The following is a 19,094-nucleotide window of genomic DNA, read 5'->3' on the forward strand; positions in this document are numbered from 1 at the left end:
GTGGAAAATGAATAGATTTAAATATGTTTAGTGGCAGTTTTAACCACATGACCATGGAACTGCTGTTGGATACATAGATATATTGCTTGCTTTCAAAGTTATCTAGCTAACTGACCGGTATTGTCAGCCTTCTACAACTGGCTGCTAGTTTTTATTTATTTTATTTTTTTGCTCTCAGTGTCATTTTTTAGCGCATCGCGGGAGGATTGTATGTCTTTGCTTATTCGGTGAATAATCCTTGGAAGGTCTTTGTACAACGCCACGTCCATCGACTTAGGAGCAAGCTCTGTGAAAAGTAGCCTACATTATAAACCTCCACGAAAATGGCATAATTATTTCCGTAGGAATAATACAGCTGGTCACATTCGATATCTTTAGGTGTTTTTTTTTTTTCTTCTTTATCAGTTTTCCTATTTCCTTCCGAAGCCATCTGATGTCCACAGGAGGAAGCAATGTAGCGTTTTCCCCTCTTACCTTTTCTCCGCGCTCTTGCTTTTTTCGCATCAAAACGCAAATTTGCAAGTGAAAAACCCAGTGTAACCATCACGTCATTGACGTGCACAGATACTGAATGGGGCATCTTGTAAATAATAAATTGGGTTATGGTCACGTGGCAAAGCAAATGAACGATTCCAGAAGATTTTGCATTGCTGATCATCCTTGCCTTTGCGTGCCCCGTCCGGGTAGTCGCCAATACAGTATCGGAAATCGAGCTTTAAAAGCCACCGTAATCTACTGGGCTAATCCTCAAAAGCGTGAGTGTTTTTTTTCTTTTTTTGTCTAGAGTATCAAAGCTTCATTATTTAGATGTGAAATGGCGCATGCTGAGGCTTCTGCCGGTGAAGTGCTCTGTGTCTGCTTCTACAAAAAAGGCAATGCATCCCTTCAGAATACCCCAGGCACTTATTGTACGGTTTAGGCTACGCCACCTCATTGGGCGGTGCTGCTCTGAGCTGCAGCAGTTCTCTCTCAGAGTGGCAAGACTGGATTGAACGTATTGGTTAAGGTATTTACCAAAGATATGTTATTGAATTGTTTGTGAAAATAAGTATCTAATGCACATCAGCAGTTGTCTATGTTTGGTATGTGTACTTGTGTGCTTGATCATCGAACTCGTGAGTATATTTAATCGCATTTTTATGACATTTAGCTATCTTTGCTAACGTTTGCTCAGATGTAGCAGGGATGCACGTTTTGTTCGCAATACTGAGTTATTTGGATAATAACCCCTTGTAGTCTTGGGCTAAAAACCTCCGCTGAATATATAGCCGTTTGTCTGAACTTCGCTTGCTGGCGCTTATAGTGTTGGACCAACTCACAGGGGACAGAAATCAGATGCAGCCTCTGACTAATAAATATTTCACAAAGGGGGTGTAGCTTTGACAACGGTTTTATAAATTATTTGCGCTGGCCAATGACATATCGTGTAAATATCCGTAATATGATTATTGTTATTCACAGTTTTACAGTATTGCATAGTTTATTTATTTATTTATTTTCTTACCCTGGGGCGGGCGGCTGAGTGTGTAAAATACTTTATTATAAACCCTCTTCGGCTTTTAAAATTATTTCTCGAAACCTATGTTATATTATTCTGTTTTAAACAATAAATCCAGTCTGTGTTACGACCCTCGGTTTTACACAGGATGGTTTTGGTTTTTACAGGGGGTTACACATCACCGATCCGTCGAGTTGGTGAAAGGTTCTGACGCTGAGTCGAGGTTAATCTCTCATGACAAGACTTGAGATGCTCTGGGGCGGTGTTTGTTTTTGAGTTCCAAGTAGGCCTCATTTTCTGCGTCCACCCTGGTACCGTTTACCGTCGCTCCGCGATTTAACTCAATAAAGTAGTAGAGCTGGCCATGGTGCTGAAATTTCCGCCCACTTAATATGTATTCGTTGGCCTCAGTAAAAGAACACACTGCGCGTTTTATCTAATAAATCTATGCACTGCGAGGGATTTTTTTTAAAGTAGGACTTATGCGGCTCGAATAAAAACTTATTTCTGAAGCTGCAGTCGTGCTTTTAAAAATATTCAATTATGGAAAACAGATTGGTTAATCGATAATATTTAATCTCCTATCACTATTTTTGCAGTAATACAGGGACGATCCTCCTTGAAGTCTCAATTCATCATACGCAATTTGTAGGCTACCTTCAAATAAACAGGTATAATAGGAAGTGTAAAGTGCAGTGCATGTAGTATGTAGAGATCAGAATCTGAGGGATTCCCTTTTGTTAGCGTGCCTTATTGTTTATTTGTTCTCAGGTTTTGTTTTTTGGTTTTCAATCCCATACATGCATGTGTTCATACTTGGGAAAGTATTGTTAGAATTCAAGGGGTTCATGATGAATACGACCAGAAAGGAAAAAAAAAAACATCATGCACCTTGGTGCAAGAAAGGTATAAATTAAAATGGGTACTCTAGAGGTTTTATATGATCAGTTTAGGTATGATAGTTCATTTCTCTCATATGTTATTTCCATGTTGTTCATTATTTGACATTTAGCAAGTGCATTGGCTGATTTTATTATTGTTGTTGTTTTGTTTGTTATGGCAGCTTTCAATATGAAATACAAGGTGTCTCTTATGGGTCTTTTATTTACTACTTTTATGTCTGTATTCTATTTATGTTTATTATCTGTGATTATATGAAGTGCATTTAGTGTGAATACAAATATATGTACTATTGTTCTTGTATGTCATTAATAGAGATATAGCCTAATAACCACATAAATCTTGTTGGGAGAAGGGGGAGATTGGGGTGTTTTACATTTTTGAGGTCCAAGGATATGTAATATGGAAAACAAATTAGTTTTTCCTCACATCAAAAATATTCGCTCATTGGCAGGTTTGACGTGTATCAAGCATGGTCTGTCTACCTAAACTGCTGGTCATGTCTCCAGGTCACAGCATTGTCTAGTTGTGTGCAAGAAACACTTTCCATAACAGTCATTATTTCACATATGGCATGTACATAGTATTGGGTGTGGTTATCAGATCAGCCCACATGCTTTGAGTCATGGCTCTTGGTCCTTGGCAGCCACAACAACAAATATGTTGGCAAAATACAAATTTTGCATGGTAAATACATTCACAGTTCACTCACTAATTGTTTGTAGTCCTTAGATGGCTTATACAATATTGTAGTTTTCCTAGATTTAAGGCCACACCCAGTATGGCTGCCAAGTGGGTATTTTGCAAATCAAAACTTCACAGATTGCACCTTTTCATCTTATATTTGACAAATAAATCAGAAATGAACTACTTTTTACTGCAAACTTGTTATGTCTTTAACCTCCCTTGGCCGCACCAAACTGCATCCAAAATATCACTGAATTTTACATTTATATTGCACATGTATTTCCATGATGTGTTGATGTATATTGTATATTAGCATATTCTTAATTAATTTATGTGGTTATTCAGACTTCTCACATTCCTCTCATATGTCATGTATATCTGTAAATTATTTTTTACCAGAAATTCCATTTTCAACCCTAGCAGATGTTGTGATCCTGTTGTTAATGTTGTTGCTGTGAGCAGATCCAGGGTGTCTTACAGGGAGATGTTTTCAGTTATTCTTATGTGTGCTTCTTTTACGTTAGAGAGGGCTCTTGTATTCATATAGCCAATAGTGAAAAGGCAAATGTAACCAAAAACACAAGAGAAATGTCTAATAATAAGACATTGGATTGTTTTGTTGATTATCATGTGATTTCACCATTGTTACCACTGCTTTCCTGTATTTGTATGGTAACACACTGGGGGCTTTTTCAACATTACTGGAGAGAGATCACATTGTTACATTTTCGTAAGTTTGTTGGGATTTCCGGATTTCTTCGGTAACTGTTAAATATCCATTTTGGTCTACGTTTAGCCATGTACAATGGTTCTGATGCATGGAAAAAAATTTCCGGTTTATTTTAATTTAAAATCAAGAGCACACAAAAAGAACATACGGAGACTACCACTTAAAAAAAAAAAAAAAAACTCACAAAAAAAAAACACACAACCTGAACTGAATCTTGTGTGTAGTCATAAGTGCAACTAAGTATTACACATGGAGACACGGTATCTGGGTCAATAATGGGTAGCACGCTAAGAACTTCAGTACAATACACTGACATTATGCACTTTAAAAGGTGATGAGTCCATATGGCCTACTTCCATTATACTCAAAGGATTATAATGAGTTGGCAGATCATTCGTTTATCTATGTTATATAACAGCTCCTCGTAATCAGAGCGTCATCTAGCTGATCCGGAGGATCGAGTGGCTGTCACTGATATCCGTCACGGATTCAAAACTTAATGGATTCGAACCCGGCCGAGCCCAAAACTGCTTTCCTCTACAGCTCGTGAAAAATAATTCATTGCTCGCGAGGCGACAGACGCGACTACGGAGACAACAGCCATCAGGAAAAGAAGAGCGAAGCTGTCCGTCTCTCGAACCCGCTGTTTGTCATAGGCGCGGCTGACTCACCGGCTCCGGTCAACGAGTGACGTCAGCACATTGTCCGCGCATCGCAAAAAAAGGTTTAATGCTTCTCACCATCAATCAGATCAGTGCCGTCTTCATCTCCGTCAGCGTCAGGCAAAGCGGATGTGTACCCGTTCCCTTAGGCCACTCAGCCTCCAGGCCTGTGATTATTTATGTTAATGGATGCGACGCAGAGTTGACGCAGATCGGCCTCTTTCATTAGGCGTATTTTTATTTGCATATATTAAGCCATTGCGATATTGCTTTCTTAACAATACATTGGCATTTGAGTGTCGCATTTGAAGTAAAGTACGTTTTACAGTTTGGTTCGTAAGGTGGGCAGATGAGTGATCCTTCTTCTCTAACGTGTCTCCTCAATTATGAAGATTGTGCTGAGCCTCACCGGTTTTTATTTTAGTTGAACTGTTCTGAAAATATTTTGAGTAAACAAAAAATACGGGGAATTTCTTTATATTTTTAAACATGATATTGTGGTCATTTTATTGGCCAATATGCAGTCATTCTGAATGAATGAGTCCAGGGCAAAACTGAATTAGTCATGCTGGTATGGCGGCTAATTCACTCCGGTATGGTATGCGGCATGTTCTTCTGAAGGCCATCTGCCTAGAAATGCAGGGACTGACATGGACCACAGCAACGGCAGCTCATTCCCAGGGCTCTGTCTGTTCGTTTATTATTTATCTGAGAATTTCTGCAGCAAAATGGAGGAGCCGTCCTTCCTTCCTGCCTGTGCTATGGCTTGGCCTGGCAATTATCCCTCGAAGATGTACCGAGACCGCACAGGAGAGCTGAAGACATGCCGTGAATGCTCAGCAGCGGTCTGGCCATCGCAGAAGCGCAGGGCGTTGTTTGTGCGGACGTGCCGTGCTGTGCCATGACGGAGGGCCCTGTGGGAGCCCCATGTGGGAGACGGGTGCGAACCGCACAGCTGCAGACTGGCGGCAGGCTGTGCCACGTTTGGGCAGGGTCTAGGTTAGGAGCTGTGGCACAAGCTGTTAGCCCTCAGACCAGGACATCTTGTGCCTCTTAATTCAAACGATTCTCTGTTGGCAGGCCCATGAAAAGCACAACAATTATAATTGTGTAATTTATAAAAGACTATCTCTCTCACTCTCTAGCTCTCTCGCTTTCTCTCTCTCGCTCTCACTCTCTCACCCACCACATCAGAATAGCAAGCAGGAGAGCAGTCCCTGTAGAAAAGCACACTCCTACTGAAGTTGCAGCTTTGAAAGTGCTTTTGTTTTTTTGTTTTTTGTTTGTTTTTTTTGCTGGACGCTGGTGGGCTGCTGGATGCTTTAATGAGTCATGTGTTTGTTTGTGCTGAAATGGATCTGAAAGAGAACCACAGCAGTCAGCAGCCGGCATTTGACTGACAGTCGCGCAGGCTGCTACCCTCAGACCCTCAGAGTTCTGTGCAGCATCCGTTCCATCTGAAGTTGGCAGGGACCTTTCCTTAGAGGATGTAATAGTCTGGAAAAATGAGTACATTTCCCTGACTAAGTGTCTGGCTAGAGGTACACGGCTCTGGTGAATCTATAGTGCAGTGGAATGCAAGGGCCAAGTTCCACATTTCATTAGGCTTATTACAGTTAGAAAAAGGTCCGCAGTAATTACTAATAGTTTTTTTTTATTTATTCACGAGCGTCCCTGTCATAAAACACAAACCTTCAATAATTTCATTTGATAATTAGGCCCTTGAGGCAAGATGTGGGTTGTATTTCACTTTGCAGGTTTAATTCAGTGTCAGAGTCCATTTTTATTGCTAATGAACGCTTACCTTTGGAACTATTTGGTTTCGCTTCATTTAACAAGCGTGAATGTATTTTTAACATGTCGGATTGTCTGTACTTGACTTGATATTTACTTGCGTTTAGTTCAGCCTGGCCATTGAAACCAGGCAAGATTTTGTGCTTAATTTGCATTTGGAATATGAGACTGGAGATTCCCATTTAATTTGAATAATCCATGCGAGAGTTTATTTGGGAAAAGGACTGACGCAGTGCGCACACTGACAGAAAGCACGCTGGTGACACCACTGTAATTTAAGTGCAGTGATGTTTACAACTATAAAAAAATAAACGAGTAATCCACATCTAGGGAGTGTACAGTGTAATATCAAATTGTTTGACTCAAAAAGTGCGAGCCAGGGACTGTCCTATCCTGTTCCTGAAGATCTACCGTCCTATAGGTTTTCTGTCAACCCTAATTTGGCACACCTGGTTCTACTAATTAGCAGCTCAATGAGATCTCTAACTGTTGAATGAGGTGTACTTTGTTAGGGTTGTAACCTACAGTACAAGACAGCAGATCTCCAGGAACAGGATTGGGCAGCCCGGGTTGCAAGCATTTCACGACAGTGTGAGCCTGCTGGGAAGCAGTCACTGTTTGCTGTTGGCTATGCGTGCTGGAATTCCCCTGCCTACCCAGAATTCAGCAGGGGAGCAGCTTGTATCCAGGTCAGCCCGATGCTGTTTGTGCTTCGACTGCAGCGGGGAGGGAGGGAACTGCTGCAAGATGGACGATCTCTCTCCGTAGATATCGGCTGCAGAACTCTTACCTGCTCTTGTGCCACGCCTTGCCTGAGCCGCAGATTTCAGAAGCTTCTTATTTTTGCACTTTATTATTCCTACCGATCATTAAAACGATGCTAGGCTTGTGTCCTCTGAGAGCAAGGTTTTTGTCATAGCTTTTTTCCGTGCCTGGCCAGACATCCAGTGGGGTTGCAGGATTGTGGATGGTCCCTCGTGCTGCTTCCCAGATTTGCGGGGCGCGCTCCTGACTCGCGCAGGTGCTCAAGAGTTTCCAGTCCTCCGCGCACATCCCCTCTCCATCTGTCTCGAACAGCACCGAAGCTGCCGTCTGCTTGGCTGTCTCCTCTCCCCTAAATACAGCCCCTCCCCCCCCCCCTCTGATATTGCGGTTGAATCTCATTTTCACTTCTTTACCTCCCTGCACAAGATGTTCCTTATTTCCCGACGCAAAAAGATTGGAATTATTCCACTAAGCAATTTCAACACAAAATTACACAGAATCAACATTGGATCGGCACTGAAACCTACCTATCAAGCTGAAAGTGACATCTTATTGATGCTTTTCTGAAATGGGTATTGGGAAAACGAACCCCTGGGAAATGCACTTGGCTGGGTATCTCGGTCCCTTCTAAATGCCATTTTCTTGACTTGTGGTTTCTGCGTCTGAGAGAACCATTTTCTCTGAGGTTCGTTTTCAGAGCGCCCATTTTTTTCATGCTATCTCAGCCAATTAGTCTCCTGTTTCGCGGGGAATAAAAATATTAAACGCAGGCTAAATGTTTCAGATCATAAATCACATTTTTAAAAAGCCCGTGGAGCTGTTATAAAGGAATTAACATCTGCCTGAAAGTAACGTTTTGCCCAAATCACCTGTTGTCAGCTTGATGTGCGAAGCGGTTGTTCTGATGGATTTTGCAGTGTTCGCTGATTGACCCTCGCGTCGTTTGATTGTGGATGAGCGATCGTAATTACAACGGAGGCCTCGCGTCCCACGAATCAGACACCACTTCATTACCGGAGACACCTGCGCTGAGGATTTGAAAACCACCCAGACGCCAACGGACATCACGCACAGCTCACGCCAGGATCAATCAGTGATTGATGCCTGGGAGAACTCATTGATGGGGGGAAAAATTTAGTTTCTTTACTGATCGTTTTTTTTTTTTTCTCTTCTCTCGGGGAAAGTATAATCAGGAAATCGATCGCGCGTCTTCCACCGGCTGGGTTCCGAGTGGCCGAGGGGCTCGATAACGCGCATTTTTTATTGTTCGGAGTCGCACGCAATCATAGCGGCTCGTCGCGCTGTCCTGCCTGTAGCGCAGCGGCGGTCGATTTTTGGCGGAGGTCCGAGCGGCGGCGCTTCCCTTGTTTCCGGCGGGTCGGGATCGGGGCTCTGTGAGTGGCGACGCACGGCTCCGTCGCGTCTGGCTCGGCCTGGTCGCGTGGGCGGGGAAAAAATCGGGGCGTTTATTGTCTGGCGACTTCGCGGCCCGCCTCCAGACCCAGCTGGTGCTCGCAGGCCACTCCCCCCCCCCCCCCCCCCCTTCGCTGCCCGTAAGAGAGGCTTGTCTCGTAGGCCGGAACGTCTCATTTACGCACAAGGCAACCCCGTGCGCGGTGACACGTTCGTTCTCGTCACTTGGCGACCGTTCCGCGGGTGTGTTCTGAGGCACCGCGGAGCGAGCACAACCGCGGCACAGACGACATGCCGCGAAACGAACTCTGAGTGTGGACTCGCGCAAACCTGATCGGAGGAACGGGGGAAAAACCTGTCCAAAAAATCCTTGGTGGTCTTAAATGCAACCCTGTAAAAACCCCATGAACCTTTTGGGGACGGTGAGGCCGTGACCCTACTTGGTGAAGTGTAATCTCTTTCGGTCTCTCTGTGGCTGTGGAGAGATCTCTTAGGGTCCCCTCAGGTTCTCTCTAATCTGTGTCTGTCGCTTGTCACCGGATGAAGATAAGCTGCCTCGCTGTGACGGTGAGAGAAGCCTCACACCTCAGACAGAACTCGGGCTTCTTGTCCTCTTTTGTCATCCCTCGTGATTCAAAAAAAAAAGGAAGAACAGCAGCTGCGGTCATCTTTGCAGGTCTCCCGAACGTAATCTTCTCTTTGAGGCTTTCTAAAAAGGCTGAAAGGCGACAGGGTCGGCCTTTTGCTTTTTGACGTAGTGTCTGGCCTCAGACATTGAACATTTCTGTTTCGGTCCATTGTTTCTCATTATTCCCTGCAGTGAACGCTCAAAGGTCACTGTCGAATGAACCTGGTGACGCCGCAGCCTGTTTTTGTGCCTGAAAAATATTTTGGCTGTTTATTTTCTTCAAAAGGAAAGGAAGGCCTCCTAAGAACTTCCTGCTGGCGTGATTTCCGACAGTGAATGAAGTGAATTGAGTGTTCCCTCTTTTGTTCCTCCGTAGTGTGGGTTGAATTAGTGAAATCTATCCCCATCATTTACAGTGACTTATTTCCAGATTGACCAAAGTGCCTCCCACATTACATGTTGTTTTTCCCCATAATGCTATTGGTCCTGACAGCTGATTGGTTAACTATGAGGGAAACAGTTACCATGGATATGTATTGCGACTGTGACTATTGTAATGAGCCAGAATGTCTCTCCATTAATCCTGCATCAGACACCTGCTACATTCTGAGATGGACCCAAGTGTAGTTTGGACCCACTGCTGTGCTGATGCACCTTCTAATTGTGTCGGTAAATACAGTGATTAATGGGATTAAAGACTTTTGTGACAGAATTTTCATTTAGTGTTGCATTGAAGCAGACCTGTGATATTTCTGTTTTCTATTGTTGTTTTCTATTTTGTATATATCAGTTAGTTATGTTAAGGTTGTTGTTTGTTGTTGGTTTTACCACTGGCTCTTGGACCCCGCGGAGTACGTTTTAAATGAATCCCTGCAAAGGCATTTCATTGGACATGCTGAGGACTTATAAATCTGTCTTGTATAAAGGCCATTTACTAGGTTTTAATCAGAGTAAGTGGATGGAACATACAGAGAAGCAGATTCCCCTCAGGAGTTCGCAGTGATTTACGTATTGGCTTTTTCCTCAAGACGCTGTTGTCTGTTATTTAGCTGAAGACAAAGCCTTTTAAGGTATTCCTCTGCTTTTGTTGTTCCCTTTTACCCCTCTGTTGGGGATCTGAGGAGAGTGAATGACAGGTTCAGATATGCTGCTCACTGTCTTCTCTGCATTGCCTGCGTGGCCAGGTGATAAATCATGAAGAGCAGCAGCCCTTTAAAACGGGGACTGCGTCTCCACACTCAAGCAGAGGCCTCAAAGCCACCACTGTAATACGCGCTCTCGAGGCTCCGCCCCTTAAATTATGTCGACCAATCGCGCAGGCCTATTGTACAGCGTATGCGAAATTAAGATTTATTTACATGCTTTTTTTTGTCATTTGTCTGTGTAATTAATGATAATGGAGGAAGGCTGCGAGACAGAGCCGTTCTGTGCGGTGTTTATTTACTGTGACAGATCCGGGGGAAAAGCAGTAATTGCCCACAACAAGAGTTTTTCTGTGCAGGGTCAGCCTTTGTCAGCAATTAAATGGGTGTCCCTGAGAGTCTGGTACAGCAGAAGAAAAAGAGGAGACTGCAGAGGAAAGGAGGGAGGAGACGAATAAAGGAGGTAGTCGAAGGAGGAGAGGAGTGGGAGATGGCACCAGGAAAGAGAAGAGGACTGGAAAAAAAGGACAGAAAGGAAAATATGAGGGTGGGGGAAAGAGCTGGTGAAAGAGACAGGGATGTAATTTCTCCTCCATTGCTTGGCTGGCTTGATGGGACTGGAAGAGCTCTCGTTGCCGGCACTGTCGCTGTGAGATATCTGTGAGTCCTTGCACTGTCTGTGTGTTCTCTCCTTCCTACTTTCACTCTGCGGTGTATTTCAGAGATGTGTCCTCTTTTTAAAAGGAAAGATTAGAATAAGCCAGGTGGCGCTGGTGTGTGTGTGTGTGTGTGTCTATGTTTGTCGTGTGTGTGCGTTGCGTGCATATGTCTGTGTCTCTGTGTGTCTGTGTCTATGCGTGCACGTGTGCATGTGTGTGTCTGTGTCTGTGTGTGTGACTGTGACTGTGTGCGCACGCGTGTGTGTGTGTATGCATGCATGCGTACGTGTGTGTATGTTTGAGTGAGCATGCGTGTGTTGGGGGAGGGGGGTGTATCCACACATGCGCTGCAGACACGGGACTCAGGAGATCAGGAGAGGCGGCACCAGCAGCTGGCTTTTTTATCCGTCTTCCAGTCTGTTACACAGTGAAAAACACCGAGGAGGAAAAAATGGCTCACCTGAGGAGCTATCAGACTGCCTGCTGAAAAAATAAAACATTCAATGCAGGGAGACTCGGAGCGAGCGCAGCCACACCCTCAGAACCATGTTCTCCTCAGAAGAGAAGTTAAGGGGGGGAAGGGAGAGGAGAGGAGAGGGAGTGCACACAAATAAGATGCCCGTTCGTGCATCTTTCTTCTTCTTCCTCATCGTTCCTCTCCGTGGCCTTCTTTCTTGTGGTTCGTTTTTTTTTAACTGCCGCCTTTAGAAACGAGCGGCTGATATTATTTACCGTCAACCTTCCCAAGTCTAACGCGACGGGTCACCATAGCAACCAGACTCTTGGGAAAGCCGCATTAATTAGTTATTTTCCCCGCTCGCGAGGCGTGGCTCGTGATTTGTTTGGTGCACGCACTTCTGTGTATTCCTTGCTGAGATTACGGCAGTGTTTCTGCTAAGCCAACCTCAGCTCTGTTATCTTCTGCCCCTGTGCTGCTGTATTTCGTCTTTGAGCATGCAAGAGCTTATTCCCACAATATTCCCATAATAATACTAACTTTATTTGTACCACACCTTCCTCAAACCCAAGGATGCTCAATGGAGTATGGCAATGCAGGTCCATTAATATACTGTACATATAAGAAGTGGAAAATATATTGATATATATTTATATACTTTTTTAAATGTCTTATGTGATTGAGTCTTTTTGAACACCCCCGAGGCCACACCAGTTAGATAACGGTGAATGGGCTCATGTTATCGGCCAGCTCTTCGCCCAGGGCCTCGCCCAGAGCCTCATCTCACTTCTGCGTCTGAACGAGCTCCGTTTCCGATCCCGCGCTGCTAATCTCTCCACATAATGGAGAGATTAATACTGCAGGTTAAGCCTGGCAAATTAAGGCCCAAGGCTGTGTCATTGTGATCGTCTGGTATCCTTTTCAACGGCAGCAGGTGCGTGATAAACCTATCGTTATGGGATGTTTTGACTTCTGTACGGCAGAGAATAATTGTCTACGTACCTACCGTACATTGTGTTGCGCCGTCGTATGGTCGCTTGCTGAAAACTCAGCGTAAGAAACGCGGCTTTTGGAGCGCTGGCCCTCGACTCAGCGATGCGCCACATGGTCCAGAACTGAGCCCCGAATTCCCTTTTGGTGCTACACACGATTGGCTAACGTGTCAGTGGGGGTAAGGAATCAATCAATCAATCAAATTTTTATTTGTATAGCGTATTGTACAGCAGTTGTCACAATACGCTTTACAGACAACCCTGGCCTAAACCCCCCACAGGAGCAAGCCTAAGGCAACAGTGGCAAGGAAAAACTCCCTGTGGCAGATGGGAAGAAACCTTGGAAGGAACCAGGCTCAAGGGGGAATCCCATCCTCCTCTGGTCGGCTCAGGGTGCCGACTGGTGACCAACATGCCAGTCAGTTTAGGAAGGTTTCAGTCAGCTGAGCACTAGTGACTCGAGGGCCTGAGTGGCTTAGCTGTGTCTGCCCGTGAAAATTCAATTTTGTATTAAAAAGTTCACTAAATATATGGGCTGCCTAGGGACTACAGGTGAAAATTACCCCTAATGGCTAAATATGGCACATTTTACATTATGTTAAATAAACTGAAAACTGAAACTATATCTTGTTTTTTGTTTCTTTTTTTTATGTGGATCGCCATGGCAGAACGAGCCCGGTCCCTGGCGCCATGCGGACTCGAGCTAACGCTAACGCAGACCCCCTGTGAGTGACGGACAGGCGAGAGCTGCTTACTCCTGCCCCGCCCCTGCCTCCCGCTTTCTGCGCTCCGCCGAGCAAGAGGGGTCTCCCGCGCTGCCTGCAGGGACTCTACGGGCCTTGCTCCCGCCCCGCTCCGCCCCGCCCCATCCACCCCCAAGCCCCGCCCCATCCTCCTCCTCCGCCTTCTCTGACCAGGGCCCAAGATGAGCAGGGTTTTTGCCAAGATGGACCCCCGGCGGATCCACTGGGGGGCCACGTGGTACGCCTTCCGCTCGCGCGTGCTGCGCACCAAGCCCGTGGAGTCCATGCTGGACGGCGCCGGGGGCGGGACCGGCCCCCACGGCACCAAGCTGGCGCGGGTGCTGACCACCGTGGACCTGGTGTCGCTCGGGGTGGGCAGCTGCGTGGGCACCGGCATGTACGTGGTGTCCGGGCTCGTCGCCAAGGAGATGGCGGGCCCCGGAGTCATCGTCTCCTTCATCATCGCCGCCGTGGCTTCCATCCTGTCAGGTGACTGGCCGTCCGCCAATCGCGGAGCACCACACGGTTCTCCATATGACATTACATCACAGGCATTTAGCAGACGCTCTTATCCAGAGCGACTTACACAGCTTTTACACGGCATCCATTTATACAGCTGAAGCAATGCTGGTTAAGTACCTTGCTCAAGGGTACAATGGCCGTGTCCTACCCAGGAACCAGTCACCTTTAAGTTACAAGACCAGTTCCTTACCCGTTATACCACACTGCTGTCCAGAACTTCTCCAGAACCCCGCTCCACCCCACCTTCGATCCCCTCCCGCCTCCCTCCCAGCTGTGAGCTGTGAGTCCGCCTAATATTGCAGTGGAGTCTGCCCCTGCCAGGGAGCGTCTGGCCGTGCACTAGCTTATAATGACCTTGTTACGCTGCGGCGAGATATGAACCTCCTCAATCATCAAATTGCGAATGAAAGGGAAGCAGCCAACCAGATCAGAATTAGCTCTGTTTCACACTGCACCACAGCAGTAGCCTGCACCACAGCAGCCCGTAAACGCTGCTTGTGATGCTTGCAGCCGGTAGCCGGTAGTCGGTAGCCGGGGTCCTCTGCTGAATGCTAAAATTGGCGTCTCGAAGACGGCTCCTCGTTTCACCCTCAGAATTCCGTCTCAGTCTCAACTGTCAGTGGAGCGTAGGTTGGCTTTATTTTTCGGTTCCCAACAGTCTGCTGAACAGACACAGGCCGTCCATCCATCCATCCATAAAACATACAGTGGGGAGATCGAACAGTTCCGCTCCCTCAGTTTCACTCTCTGGCTGTATAGTTATCCACAGTCATTTCTCCGGCTTTATACAGTAGCTGTTTAAACTCCGCCGCGTGGAGAAAAGGGAACGGCTAAGCTCCGTGTAAGATAAGCTCCAAGGTCCTTGCCCTCCGATTTGAACCTCTAATGCAGCAATCTGGCCCAGCGTGCTCTGTTTATCGCAGTGCGCCTCAGCTGGGACGCTGCGCTGAGCGATTGGTGAGGGGCCGATGCAGATCGCCTCGCTCGCGACGAGGAAGCTCTGCGGCTTCCCACTGTATCAGCGAACTCCCCGGCGCGCAGATGGCTGTGCCGCGATTGGTCGATTTCCGGGGGGGGGGGGGGGTAGTCTGACGGCTTGATCAGTCATTAGGTGATTTTCGGGGGGGGGATCTGGCAACCTCTCAGAATTCAGCGCCTCTCTGTCGGTTTTACAGGGGATGTAATGAATTGCTTTCTTTCTTCCGAACCAACGAATCGTAATGCTGCTCTGCGAGTGATCGCAAGCGATTCTGTGCGCTGGGAGTTTTCAGGGCTCATCAGAGGGAGCTGGTTTTAGCTGTTCCCTGCCCACCCCCTCCTACACTTACCCCCACACCTCAAGCCATCAGACGTTTTTTGTCGGTTAAGTGTGATGGCAAGAGTAAACTCCGCATTTGTGCGCCCAGGCAGATAATCCCCAGCGCTGTGCGTGTGGTGGAATTAAAGGGGGGTGTGTCGGGCCTGACCGGGAAACAGTCCATTTGCTGTTCGTTCCTGACACGCACTTGACCTCTGGAAATCGATCCGCCGCTCTGGGTGGAAAATCGATACGCCGCCCCGCGCGGCGACCCGAAACGGTCCGTCCACGGCCGTCCCGCGGCCGTCCACGGCCGTCCCTCCGCCCCTCACTGACACATCCCCTCCCTCCCCCCGCCCCCGTTCCCGTTCCCGCAGGGGTGTGCTACGCGGAGTTTGGCGTGCGCGTGCCCAAGACCACGGGCTCGGCCTACACCTACAGCTACGTGACGGTGGGCGAGTTCGTGGCCTTCTTCATCGGCTGGAACCTGATCCTGGAGTACCTGATCGGCACGGCGGCGGGGGCCAGCGCCCTCAGCAGCATGTTCGACTCGCTGGCCAACCACAGCATCAGCGGCTTCATGATCCAGCACGTGGGCACGCTCAACGGCCTGGGTGAGTGGCGGCTAACGGGGAGTCACAGGGTCGAACGCATGAGGGGGGCCCAGCTCTCTTGTCAGGAGTCCTCTGTCCCTTGCGCACGTGTGCAGAGCTGAGGGGTTTGTACCAGACAGGATCCGGACGGATTATAGGTGTGTCTGACAAACCGTTTTTCAAAGGGGAACGCAGCTTGTCGAAGGCAATGTGAATGCAGCTATTTTTTTTGTTGCTGTTCGTTATTCTCTCAGGTTTTAATGAACACGTTTTAGGTACTGACTACTGAGAATGTCAGCCGACGGCAATTACCTGAAACGCCCAGTCGATCTGCGCTCATAAATTTGGTGCTCTGCGAACCGCTCGTGCGTTTTAACAGCTTAACAGCACAGCGTCTTTTCTTTATGTGAAACAGAAAAAGATTTGCTCTCTGCTATTTCTGAGTCCCTCATCGCAATCCACAGTTTTTTTCTCTCTCACTCTCACAGTTTCTGAACCCGGCATTCCGACATGAAACCAGAGGATTTGAATCGCATTAGCATTTTGTGTTTTTTTTTTTTTCCCCCTCCTCATTAATATTTCATAAGGCCGTGGCGTAGCAGCTTATGACAGAACGCGCTGGAAGGTGGGGGCGGAGGATGAGATTACTGCAGCTGTTCTCAATGACAGCTCTGTGGCTCGCCCCGCCAGTGAACGCGGAGGCTGAGAGATGGCTCTGCCCCGGAAGGGGGGTGGACCCTGCGAGTCTGTGTACGGGGGGGGGAGAAGTGAACCCTGTGAGTCTGTGTATGGGGGGGGGGAGGTGAACCCTGTGAGTCTGTGTATGGGGGGGGGGAGGTGAACCCTGTGAGTCTGTGTATGGGGGGCGAGGGGGGGGGGGAGAGAGACACACAGGCCTGGGAAACAGTCTCCTGTGCTCTAATACCCCGCTCTGTTATTCATGCAGTCTGGCTGGCATGGGGATCTGTGGTGGGGGGCAGGATATTACCTGTCCCAGAGGGATAGGTGCCCTGCGGTAAGCGCATAAGCCGCAGTCGGTCCGGGGCAGGAGGGAGGAGGGCCCGCCCGCCTCCCGCGCGTTATTAAAAATGTGTGCCACCCCGGAGAGGAGGGGGGAGACTTATGAGTCTTCATCCCAACCCCCTGTAGCTGGTCTCTGGCTGAGCAAAGTGCACAGGAAGCTTGCATGTGAACACAGAACAGGGGACTGGTGTATTTTTGGAGCTGCGGGAGTTTGCTGCGTTCGATGCCGATGTCGAAGCTCCCCGAGGTGCCGTGACAGAAGTGACGAAAAAAGAAAGGTTGTGCGTTAGCTCCCATCTTCCACTGTTTCAGTTTCCCGTTTTCGCCTCTAAAAGGAAGGGGAGAATAAGGCGGAGTTAGCATGCTTTGTTCTTCTCGCTCTTCAGAGGCCCCGGCTGGGTCTTGAAGGCTTGGTTAGCTCGTGAAATGTAGAAAGGCATATCGGAATTGGCTTCGCTCCAATCCAGGCCACAGATGGGATAGATCCCTTTGACTGGCTGCATGTGTGTGAAAATGCGTTCTGCAAAAAGCCGTACGGTGAAGCTGAGAAATTGAGTGACCAAAACTGCTCTCTCTCCCTTTGAGTGAGTGTGTGAGTGGGAAAGGCATACCAGTGGTCACGTTAACACAAGATTCTGCATTTTGTTCATGCAGAAAAAGCCAAAATGCTAAAAAATATATATATACTACCTTCTATAAATATAGATATTCCAACGTTTTTTTTTTTAAGATTACAACAGGCAATGGCCCAGACTTGAACAAGATACAATAATTGAACCACAAGATTACAGAATTTTAAATGACATACATTTATTGTGTTGTTATTGTGAGTTGGCGTATTATGGCAAAAAAAAATATTTATTTTTATCAGAATGCCAGTGAATTAGTGCAAAATGCTGATTTTGGAATGTCCTGCATTCCACGGGCTAGTACACCCAGCCATCATACATCTTCATGTTTTTAACATTGATTTCTTACCTAGCTCCACACAAGTTTATACACGTGCGCATGCATGCATGTGCCTGGATTTTGTTTGTCTGTATGTTCAGTGAGTGACTCTGTCCCCTTGACCCCCCCCCCCCACCCCCCCCGCCCCAGGGAAAGGCGAGGAGTCGTACCCAGACTTCCTGGCTTTGGTCATCGCAGTGCTGGTGACTGTGATCGTGGCGCTGGGGGTGAAGAACTCGGTGGGCTTCAACAACGTGCTCAACGTCATCAACCTGGTGGTGTGGGTCTTCATGATGATCGCTGGGATGTTCTTCGTCAACGGCTCCAACTGGGACGAGGGCCGGTTCCTGCCCTACGGCTGGTCAGGGGTACTGACAAACCACTCCCACCTCTCACATATCCAAAAAAAAGTCTTTAATAGCTTTTAAAAATATTAGCAAATAGTTATAAAACATACTACTGTCAAATTCATGGTGGTGCTTCAATGAATCATGCTAGACTGTCGTATTAGTTTTCCCACCGCCCCAAACCTGCTGCAGTGCTTCTGCTTTGTGTAAAGGGTGTGGCATGAGCTGAGTTTCAACCTGTTTCCTTAGAAAACATGCACTCCAACTTCCCGGCAAGAGTGATTATTAACTTACTGTACTGAAGACTCAGGTCCTCCCACTAGAAATCTGACCGCTGAAGTTCATGGATCAGTAACCAGGGCAACCTCTGTTTCTGGCAGGTCATGCAAGGTGCCGCCACCTGCTTCTACGCTTTCATCGGCTTCGACATCATCGCCACCACGGGAGAAGAGGCCAAGAGCCCCAACACCTCCATCCCCTACGCCATCACGGCCTCTCTGGTGACCTGCCTGACGGCCTACGTCTCCGTGAGTACCCATAAGCCTCCTCTTCCTGTCGCCGGTGGCATTAGCTGCGCTCATGTTTCCCAGGATGCATTTTTTTAATAAGTTGGTTAGTCAGTATGAGGAGATTTTTTAAAAATTAAAAAACCCAAGAATGCAATATGCAGTCATATATCTGTCCTAAATCCAATGGGATTTTTTTAAAATGGAACAACCTGGAAAATTAATTGGAACTCATCTTCCAATAACATAAGGCCACAAAAACACTGGCTGCAAAGTTCGTACGGTCTTTCCCTGACAGACTGCCTCTTCACCCTCCCTGCACCGCCACCCCTTCAAATGCGAACCCAGAATCTTCTAGCGTTCTGCTCACCGAGCGCCCGTTTCTTAAGGAGCGGGAATCTGTGCCACATCAAGGCTGTTGCTTCCTGTTGCCATGGCGATGCTTAATGCAGCGGGCTGCCTCACCTATAAACAGTCGGGGTTCGGACGACGCGAATAACAGCGCCCCCCGGAGGCTCTGCGCACGCGGCGATTCGCCGTTTCCACGGCGTCCTGAGATGACGCGTCCGCCTTCCCTCCCCGTTTGAGCCTGGAGGGAGAGCGAGTCTTCAAACGCCCTTTGTTCTCACGCCTCTCGCTAGCCCCGCCCCCACTCGACACACACCAATTATCAGCTGCGTTCCTCTGCGCTGCTGTCACATGGCCCTAGCACATCCTCATTAGACCCAAACCCCCCAGCGCCTTTTCTCCGCGTACAAAATGGCACCTTTCTTTACGACCCACGCGTA

At 47.5% G+C, this 19,094-nt stretch overlaps 1 protein-coding gene across 4 annotated transcripts in view; it reads left to right on the top strand.

Moving 5' to 3' along the window:
- Positions 1-46: 46 nt before the first annotated feature.
- LOC118229944 (probable cationic amino acid transporter) overlaps positions 47-19,094 on the top strand; it is a 28,063-nt gene continuing 9,015 nt past the window's right edge. The window contains exons 1-6 of one of the 4 annotated variants that reach the window (XM_035422529.1): positions 47-755; positions 7,954-8,129; positions 12,996-13,559; positions 15,267-15,503; positions 17,604-17,821; positions 18,181-18,327. In XM_035422529.1, coding sequence (XP_035278420.1) covers positions 13,253-13,559; positions 15,267-15,503; positions 17,604-17,821; positions 18,181-18,327 — 909 coding nt within the window. In that variant the 5' untranslated portion in view covers positions 47-755; positions 7,954-8,129; positions 12,996-13,252. Of the gene's footprint in view, positions 756-829; positions 1,007-7,953; positions 8,130-12,995; positions 13,560-15,266; positions 15,504-17,603; positions 17,822-18,180; positions 18,328-19,094 lie in introns of those variants that run through there. The other 3 variants (XM_035422528.1, XM_035422526.1, XM_035422525.1) reach the window with 3 other exon arrangements.

Source organism: Anguilla anguilla, chromosome 6, assembly GCF_013347855.1.
Source record: "Anguilla anguilla isolate fAngAng1 chromosome 6, fAngAng1.pri, whole genome shotgun sequence".
In the NCBI taxonomy this organism is placed as follows: Eukaryota; Metazoa; Chordata; class Actinopteri; order Anguilliformes; family Anguillidae; genus Anguilla; species Anguilla anguilla.